Source organism: Haliotis rubra, unplaced genomic scaffold (assembly GCF_003918875.1).
Source record: "Haliotis rubra isolate DU_JTF1 unplaced genomic scaffold, ASM391887v1 Scf1583, whole genome shotgun sequence".
In the NCBI taxonomy this organism is placed as follows: domain Eukaryota; kingdom Metazoa; phylum Mollusca; class Gastropoda; order Lepetellida; family Haliotidae; genus Haliotis; species Haliotis rubra.
This window is the reverse complement of record NW_025765540.1, coordinates 56321-66264: the sequence shown is the minus strand read 5'-3', so window position 1 is coordinate 66264 and position 9944 is coordinate 56321. Positions and strand designations below refer to the sequence as shown.

General features: G+C 41.3%; 1 protein-coding gene and 1 long non-coding RNA gene across 3 annotated transcripts; both read left to right on the top strand.

The window, feature by feature from the left end:
- The first annotated feature begins 652 nt into the window (after positions 1 to 652).
- On the top strand, positions 653 to 1985 carry LOC124271194 (sodium- and chloride-dependent GABA transporter 1-like). Of its 2 annotated transcripts, XR_006896971.1 has the most exons (3): positions 653 to 692; positions 1238 to 1372; positions 1957 to 1985. XR_006896971.1 is itself a non-coding variant. In XM_046706276.1 (2 exons), exons 1-2 carry the CDS (start codon positions 663 to 665, stop codon positions 1433 to 1435), a joined length of 228 nt encoding a protein of 75 aa, XP_046562232.1. In that variant the 5' UTR covers positions 659 to 662; the 3' UTR covers positions 1436 to 1458. The 2 variants fall into 2 exon arrangements, 1 of the variants encoding a protein (XP_046562232.1); XM_046706276.1 differs by lacking the exon at positions 1957 to 1985 and having other exon boundaries at positions 659 to 692; positions 1238 to 1458.
- A 1272-nt stretch (positions 1986 to 3257) lies between these two features.
- On the top strand, positions 3258 to 4923 carry LOC124271193. The gene is made up of 3 exons (XR_006896970.1): positions 3258 to 3503; positions 4048 to 4160; positions 4894 to 4923. It is a non-coding gene; the product is annotated as an uncharacterized LOC124271193 (long non-coding RNA).
- The last annotated feature ends 5021 nt before the right edge of the window (positions 4924 to 9944 follow it).

The following is a 9944-nucleotide window of genomic DNA, read 5'->3' as shown; positions in this document are numbered from 1 at the left end:
GGCCCATCTACTACATGGTCAAGTCCTGCTCCAGCGTCCTGCCCTGGACAACTTGTGGCAACGACTGGAAACACCAACATGTGTGTGGAAGACGTGAGGAACGTCACCTACAGCAGCCACAACGGAACAAGCGCGGATGATAACATTACTGCTGGTGCCACACAGCGCTGGGAAAATGTCACACTAGCTCACACCGCGGCCGAGGAATTCATGCAGTACGATTATTCCTTGGGGGCCATAGTTTGAATTAGTCATTTCCCCGTTGTACTTTTAAATAACTTATTAAATCACAGTGACATGACAAAATACAAAATTGAACTTTGTAATTTCAATAAAGTTATAGTTGAGGTGTTCAGTAACAAGACCGTGTTGTTGCATCTGATCCCTGAAGGGAAACTCACAATCACTAATGCAAATGAGCTCAGCACACGCTTAAAATGCCCCTGACAAACCTCGCTGAGGAACAAACATACCACTTGTAGCATGTGTTAATCAACAAAACTCTCAAACGGTGATACCATGTACCGATTCAGTCCAGCTGTTTCCGTCGTTGTTTCAGGTACAATGTGCTGAGTATATCTCGAGGTTTGGAGGAGGTGGGCTCTGTCCAATGGCACATCGTGGCTTGTTTGTTCGCTTCATACGTCATTATATTTCTGTGCATGATTCGCGGGGTCAAGTCAGTGGGCAAGGTAAGACGTATTATATCAGTATTAATGAGTTAAATGGCCGAAGAGGGATATGTTCGATGTGGAAGTGGCATTGCCAATCAACCAGTGTGTATTCTAATTGCAATCACAGATATCTTATATACAACGCACATTGTTCGCCTGTTAGTTGTCAGAACAATGTCTTTCTGAAATACGGAAGGGTCCTCTATGTTAGAGCTCAGTCCACAATGCCTGTATGTTCGCGAGTCTAAACAAGAAAACAAGTACATCAGGAAACAACATGGTCACAATTCCCGAACACCCGATCCAATATAGTGAAAGTACTAAAAGTCAAGATGATAACAATAACTGCTTGTAGTTGGCATTGGCAATATGTAGCCATCTCACAGATGACATCCTTACCTTGTCAGCTTGCTGATAGGGTTAACTTCTTTGGTCATGTACACAAGGCGTCCTTAGTTCCAATCCCATCACGGGACTCGGAAATTTTATGGCCGCTGAAATACATCAGTGTGCATCAGTGTTTGTACTAACGTTAAGATGGTAACAACTGCTTGTTTTTCCAGGCAGTGTACGTGACGGCAATATTGCCGTACATACTCCTGATCATCATCTTCATCAGCACACTGATTCAACCGGGAGCAGGATCCGGTCTGCTGTACTACGTCACGCCGGACTTCCGGAAACTACAGGATGTGAAGGTGTGTTCAGCAGAAAGTACGGCGCAGACCGTTCTTGCAGGGTTCGGTGGTAGGGCTTTGTAGTAGAATCCCAGGGTTAGCGATATGTGGTGGAATCCCGGGGGTAGAGTCACGTGGGAGAATCCCGGGGTAACTTCTAGTGGTAGAATTCCGTGGGTAGAGTAAATTAAGTCAAGTGGTAGAATCCCAGAGGCAAACTCTTGTGTGAGAATCACGACTCTAGAGTCCCGTCAAGTGGTAGAATCCCAGGGGCAGAGTCTTGCTGGAGAATCCAATGGTAGAATTTGTTCGTAGGATCCGGGTGTAAAGCTTTACAGCAGGGTTATGTAATAGAAATAATGGGGTAGGTAATAGTTTTTTCAGTGGTTATTATTCCCATGCATTTGGTCAAGGTATATAGCATCATACAGACTTGACTTAAAGTAAACCATTTTCCAAAAAAATATAAGTGCTTGTAAGGGATTGTGTTCAAGACAACAAGAGAGTAACTCAAAAATGTCTCTGTGATCATTTAATAATGAACAAGAATTCTTGGTTAAATATTATGAGTTCGGTGTAATTATTATGATGGTAATTATGACAAGGTGTGGCTTGAGGCGTTTCTACAAGTGATATATTCTCTGGGACTAGGCTGGGGTACCATTGGCACCGCTTCCAGCTATAACAAGTTCAACGAGCCTTGTCACAAGTAAGTAATGGTCGAAGAGACATGAGGTGCCAGCCTAATCTTTCCTGGGATACCTCTTCATTCGGTATGCAAACATAGACCCGTGCTCATCCGGAATAGATCTTTAGCAACCCATGCTTGCCCTAAGAGGCGACTACGGGATCGGGTGGTCAGCCCGGCTGGCTGACTTGCGTAGATCGATGCTCATGATAATCCACGTCTAATATTTCCTCTCATACCCAAACATTCGCTTCACGTTAACAAGAACAACAGTGGTGCACCATGTCCATTCCCAAACCCTAATGTTTGCTATATTTCTAAGACCATAGGAGTAAAAGTGTCGCCAAATTGAGAGACCATTTTGCGAGACCGACTATTTTGAAGGCACGAGTTTAGGAATTGCACGAAATTGCGTGTCCGCCTTCAGTGTCACCTGGGTGTGATGAGTGGAGTGTATACCCAACTAACACACAACATTTTCCCAAAGATGTGGGAACGTTGTAGATTGGTAACGTCGTGACACAACGTTAGTATTACGTCATTTTATAACGTTATGTCACCAGGTGATACCAACGTTGCAAATTTACGCTGAGGAAACGTTTTGCTTTGGGCGCTTCTTATAACTGGGTGCCATGAGCGTCTTATGTAAAGCTTTCACTTTGAGATTCTTTCTTCAATATAAAGCTACAGCCTCAGAAAACACGACCAAAACAACATCCAAACCGTGAAATTGTCAGCTAGGTAGGCTGATCATAACGCATTCCTCGTCAGTGAAAGACGTCAACCCTCTGTGAAACTAATGAGTGTTCAGCCCAATTAACTAGAGACATATCCTTCAGTGAACAATTGTCGATGCTCAGATGCACCTTAGTTTATCTTATATCATGCTTCAAGACAAAGGGCTTTGATATTCCCAAGATGCCCCATTGTGGGATGTAAATATGACGTCATTTCCAACCGTGGCGTCACGTCACAATTAACTAGAAATATATGCTTTGAGTGAACAAGTGTCGATGCTCAGATGCACCTTAGTTTATCTTTGTATCATACTCAAGACAAAGAGGAGCTTGATAATCCTATGATGCCCCACATTGTGGGATGTACATATGACGTCATTCCAACCGTGGCGTCACGTCACAGTATCATTAAGTCAAGTAGGGATACTTTTCATGTGGATTTGTCATAACCCACTCTTAATTTCTCTTTGACGTTTATCATAAGATATGTTTATTCGGGGTCAAGGTGGCGAAGATAGAAGACAAATAATAATCCCCAGTGAAACTTGAACTAGCGTCCGCCAGAAGATTGCACACAAGATCAGTTGTATCTATTCTGATAGGGACGCCATCATAGTGAGCACGATATCTGAAGGTACAAGCATCTTTGCCGGCCTGGTGACCTTTGGCATCCTTGGAGTGATGTCCGAGAAAACTGGCGTCCATATTTCGGATGTAGTTTCCAGCGGTGAGTAAGGTGCTTCGTTTGCTTTGGGTATTTTTTATCTTACGCCCAGGTTTAAATCTAGTGAACACAAAACGGCGACATCCTAATGTCCACGAAAAACACCAGCTGCAGCTGTCTCACTACAGCTTAAATGTCAAGCTGTGAACAGCTGTATGTATGAGCCTTTTAAATACCTATGGGCGGCCACTATGGTCGTACGTTCAGAAAACATAGACTAGAACTTGGGAAATGGTCAAATGGTGATGACATTGTAAAGTGTAATCGCGTTAGATCAATTTGTAACTTTCAAAGCAATGGTCTATTGTTTTAAATAAAACTTGACTTTGTTCTTGTACAACCGTACATTGTTGCATGATAATATAGAAAATGAAATTCCGTTATCAGTCTCTGACATCCCATACTTATATTATATACACAGACATATTATATATGATGAACGTATATTACAACCATAAAGTCTTATGTACTCATTCAAGGATAAAAAGTAGACAAGGACAATAAGAGAAGAAAGTTTATACAATACTGTTATCCTATCGTGATGAAGGTCCAGGACTAGGTTTTGTAGCCTACCCAGAAGCTCTGGCGCAACTTCCGGTGCCTCAGTTGTGGTCCTTCCTGTTCTTCCTCATGCTTCTTGCTGTGGGCCTGGATGGTCAGGTGGGCGTCTCAATGTTGCCATATATGAGTACATTACGTGAGTATGCAACATTGATCGTGAACGTTGTGAGGACAGACAAGCCGTAGTCTCAACAGGCAAGTTTTGAATGCAGACGTTTATATAAACGAAAAGCTAAATTTTAAAATATTAAAAGAAATCACTGTTAAAGGAGACTCTTTGTCCTTCACCAGCATGTTTTAAGAATATCACTCCGTAATGATACTAGGTGTCCACACTCCTGACACGTCATAAATACATGCAAAGGATCAGTCAAGTAGTTACGTACATTAACACTCACTAATAGGTACAAAAAGAAAATTGTTTCAAAATGAAAGTGTCCTCCATATGTTTGCCATACGAGAACATCACATATTAAGAAGAAAGCGTTAGACAAGGATGTAATAGCCATCGTAAAGGAAGTACATGATTGGTAAGTTTAGTGACATTGGGTATAATTATTTGGCCGAACAAAGCGGACGCAGACACATTTCCACACAGTGCAAGGGTGTCATTATATTTTGTCTTGGGGCCATTTCCTCATCACAGGGAAGGCAGTGGGATGGCCTAGTGGTTAAAGCGTTCGCTCATCATGCTGAAGATCCGGGTTCGATTTCCCAAATGAGTACACTGTGAGATTGCTGGAATATTGTTGTGAAACGGCGTAAAACCATACTCACCACTCAGTCATGACAGCTGATTGGAGGACTACTAATGTACATTTTCTGCTTTCAGTTCATGAGCGTGGAGGTCATCACAACAGCCTTGCAGATATAAATACCTGAAAGCTCTGTCACGAAAGCGTTGGCTTGTAACCGCTGGTGTATGTGTGATGTGCTTTCTTGCAGGAATCTTACTCTGCACGCAGGTAAGATTTACGTTTGGCCCTCGGCTTATGGCTTTGGACATGGTACCGGTGCGTTGAAGCTCCACGTGGAACAAATTCTATGACCTAGTTATGATGCCCTCAAAGGACTGGTTGGTTGGTTGGTTGGCCGGCTGGTTTAACGCCGCACACAGAAATATTCCAGCTGTACGGTGGCGGTCTGTAATTAATAGAGTCTCTGGACCAGACAATCCAGTGATCAACAGCATGAACATCGATCTACGCAATGGGGATACAATGACATATGTCAACCAAGTCAGCGAGCCTGACCACCCGATTCCGTTAGTCGCCTCTCACGACAAATATGGGTTACTGATGACCAATTCTAACCCGGATCTTCACGGGGCAGGATGCGTGGATATTCATGACCATCATCATCATCACCGTCGCCATCGCCGTTGCTAGTTGTTGTTTATTGTCGTCAAATCGTTGTTGTTGTTGTTGTTGTTATTGTTGTTGTTGTTGTTGTTGTTGTTGTTAGGATTTTTATTGCGGTTTCAGGGCGGCCCATACATCCTTCAGCTCCTGGACTGGTATATAAGTGCTTTATCAGCCTTTCTGTTCTGCACGCACACCGAAATGTGTTACCGCGGTCTATATATCTATGGTGAGCCATATTCCAAATTATTACCACATGAGTGCCTATTTCTCTGGAGCATTACTATCTCTGATGCAGTTAGCACAAAATATAAATAACAGTAGTTAGTTTATCCTACGATATGTATTTCCGCTGACTAAGGAGATATACTGAAGGGGAAATAAAGGATCACATGTGAAAGGACAAGTGTTCCTTGTTTTTCCAGGTTTCTTCACAAGCTTTGTATCGCATAGCTTGTGAAGAACCTGAACAAATAAGGAGCACTTGTGCTTTCATGTGATCGCTTATTTTTTCCCCTCAGTATATATTTTTTTTACATTTTCTTCTGTTTCTATTTCTTGTGGTAAATATAGCAACGTTTTCGTGTTGAACAGCTGGACATGCCTTTAGGTCAGCACGATATCTATTTGTAATTTTATATGAAGCTGAACAAATCATACCTGGTTTGCTGTTAACCTTTGTGTATGTGCACTATATGATGTCATACATGTATTCCAGGTGTAAAGCAGATGAGCAAGGATGTTGAGATGATGATTGGAAAACCACTTCCGATCGTCGTAAAGATCTTTTGGGCTTTCGTCATACCAGCAGTGCTCCTTAAGCGATCGAAGGTTGTTAATAGGGATTGGAAATCAATTTCTTACCTTTGCTTATAGCACGAACATCAGGGGCTAATTGTGGTCAATTTTGATCTATATTTTAAACATAAAAAATGATAATTATTTTAGGTATAAAACTTATTTGCCCAATTGTCCTTCTTCAGCTGATTCCTTTCATGAGGATGTAAAACAAAGTATGGATTTCCCTGAGGTTTTCAGAATGCAACAAACTTCATTCATGTTACATGAAGCTTATGATGGATATTTCAGACTGCCTTCATCCTGACACTCCTTCAGTACCAACCGCCGACCTACGGCAAGTACACCTTCCCCGGCTACGCCAGCATCATCGGCTGGTTCATCGCCTCTGTGTCGATCATCCCATTGCCAGTTTATATGATTCTGGCTGTGAAGAAGCATATGGCGTCACATACGTTCAGACAGGTTAGTGTTAAGTTCGTCTTATGATAGCACTGTAGGACACCATTATTCCATTGCCAGTTTATATGATTCTGGCTGTGAAGAAGCATATGGCGACACATACGTTCAGAGAGGTTAGTGTTAAGTCTTATGATAGCACTGTAGAACACCATTATTTTCCATTGACAGTTTATATAATTCTGGCTGTGAAGAAGCATATGGCGACACATACGTTCAGACAGGTTAGTGTTAAGTCTTATGATAGCACTGTAGAACCCCATTATTTTCCATTGACAGTTTATATAATTCTGGCTGTGAAGAAGCATATGGCGACACATACGTTCAGAGAGGTTAGTGTTAAGTCTTATGATAGCACTGTAGAACACCATTATTTTCCATTGACAGTTTATATGATTCTGGCTGTGAAGAAGCATATGGCGTCACATACGTTCAGACAGGTTAGTGTTAAGTCTTATGATAGCACTGTAGAACACCATTATTTTCCATTGACAGTTTATATGATTCTGGCTGTGAAGAAGCATATGGCGTCACATACGTTTAGACAGGTTAGTGTTAAGTCTTATGATAGCACTGTAGGACACCATTATTTTCCATTGCCAGTTTATATGATTCTGGCTGTGAAGAAGCATATGGCATCACACACGTTCAGACAGGCTAGTGTTAAGTCTTATGATAGCACTATAGGAGACCATTATTCCATTGCCAGTTTATATAATTCTGGCTGTGAAGATGCATATGGCCTCCCACACGGTCAGAGAGGTAGGTGTTAAGTCTTATGATAGCACTGTAGGACACCATTATTCCATTGCCAGTTTATATAATTCTGGCTGTGAAGATGCATATGGCCTCCCACACGGTCAGAGAGGTTAGTGATAAGTCTTATGATAACACTGTAGAACACCATTATTCCATTGCCAGTTTATATGATTCTGGCTGTGAAGATGCATATGACCTCCCACACGGTCAGAGAGGTTAGTGTTAAGTGTTATGATAACACTGTAGGACACCATTATTCAATTGCCAGTTTATATGATTCTGGCTGTGAAGAAGCATATGGCCTCCCACACGGTCAGAGAGGTTAGTGTTAAGTTCGTCTTGTGAAGCACTACTGGACAACAACTGCGACTTAACAAACGATTCAAATGTGAGAACAATTCAAAGGAAGTCTGCGCCGATTCGCATAAGATCGGTTAAGAATATGCAAATATTTGTTGTTGGTTTCTTTTGTTTTTCTTGTTTATTTTTTTTCCCTTATCTGTTTTTTGTTGTTGTTGTTTTTCTGGGCTTTTAGGGAAGTTGTGATTTGTGTTTGCGCACATGGGCATCTCTGTCAATCAGTAATCTCCCAGTGATGTAGCATGTCGTACAGCAAGTGATTTCGTAAACAAACCAGTGATTGATGGCATAAGCAAAGTCGATTCGAATCGACTCTCCTTTCAGACATGTGAGATCCGATGAATGAATGAATCTACAGATGATGTCAAGCCAGACTGACATATTGAAGGTATTCCTGACACCATAAGTATAACTTTTGTGTTAATGTTTCAGAGTATCCAAATGGCTTCGCCCTGAGGATGTGGCGTCATTCTGATCCCCTGTGTTAGAAGTACCGAGACAACCTCGTACATACACAGTATTCCTTGAAGGACCATATGACAAGTGTGTTTACAAAGTAACATGTCAGGTGATCAAAAGCTCGTAATATCTTGGCATCATAACACATTACCTACCTCCGTCATCTGCCACCAGTTATTAGATCAATCTTCATTGTAGCCCTTTGTATGTTTACGGTATAATGTTCCTTTCGCTAGACAGGGAGTTGTTAGTCATTGATTCCGGGACAGGCATAACATGTGATCAACATTATGAACAACGACCTTCGTCTGAGTATACCGCCCATGTCGAAGAAGATATCTGTATATTTCAGTGATAATTGACATTAAATTTGCAATCAATCTTTGAACTTGTATTACGTTTGTTTTAGGCGGTGTTTTAATTAAGCTTGGGATCCTATTTAACTGTCGTCATTAGCTTTGTGTTGTTAGGATGCTGGTTATCCTCAATAAACAGAGTGAGTGTATGTCTATGTTAAAATATGGGCGATCTAGTGGAAGAAGCACATGTTCTGAGTGCTTGTGAAACCATGGTGTACCATGATCAGCCGATTGATACAGTAACGTAGATTGTGGTTGGCTCTTGAATTTTTTGTTTTGTTTGTAAGTGGCCCGAATGAAGTAGGGATCTTTGACCATTAGGTTATGGTATAACATAGTCTTGATCCATTACGTTATTCTGATGTTGAATTAAACGCTCCTTATATAACGTTTACAATGTAGGACTTCACCCACCTGAAATGCAAATATAGAATCTGTTACATATTAGATTCACACACAAAGATTTGACAAACGAGATCAACTTTCAAACACCCAGCTTACTCTTCATATTGAGCACTATTCCTGCAGCTCGAAACTTTGTTGTTTACATATCACAAGTTTTGAGGTACAGTCGAGTCAGATCTCTCTACGGCTCACTAGTTGTTTGAACAATCTTACTGCGATCAGGTCATTAGTTAAGTTTTCTAAACGATTCATGGTAGCTGTACCGGGGCAATGACAAAAATTATATCGATGCAATGCCCTATTTTTCCTGTTTTAAGTTTGCGTGATTGCTCTGTCAGATGAATTATTAACTAGCCATGACTTTTGTTAAGGACGGGAGCATGATCTGAAGCGTACAATCAGCTCAACTCTGCCTTTGAAAACGATGCTTCGAATATGGTAAGGGTTCTGTCTTATATATTTACATCGCTGCTTGACAATTAGCAGAACTGTTCTGTCAGATGAACTGTTAACTAGCCCTGGCTTTGTGCAATCGATGAAGCGGGAAACTCTCACCCCGTGTTATGGTCAATTGATAATGATTTGTAAACAAATACACATGATAGAATCTGAAGCGTACAGTCAACTCACCTCTACCTTTGAAACTGATGCTTCGAATATGGAAAGCGTTCTGTCTCATCTATTTTCATCGCTGCTTGACAGTTAACGCCGTATGGGTGTTAATTCACGATAGTAACTTGAGTCTTGTCTGAGATGAACACAGCTGCCAACTAAGAATAAGCGTTGCACATGCCAGCCTTCAATAACTGATGGATGATCTATATAAGTATGGTTTCTGTGCATTTTCTTTGTGCTAAATCAATCTCACCATCAGATCTAAGTGCTCGTTACTGTTACACAAAGTTCCGTGCACAAGTTAAGTC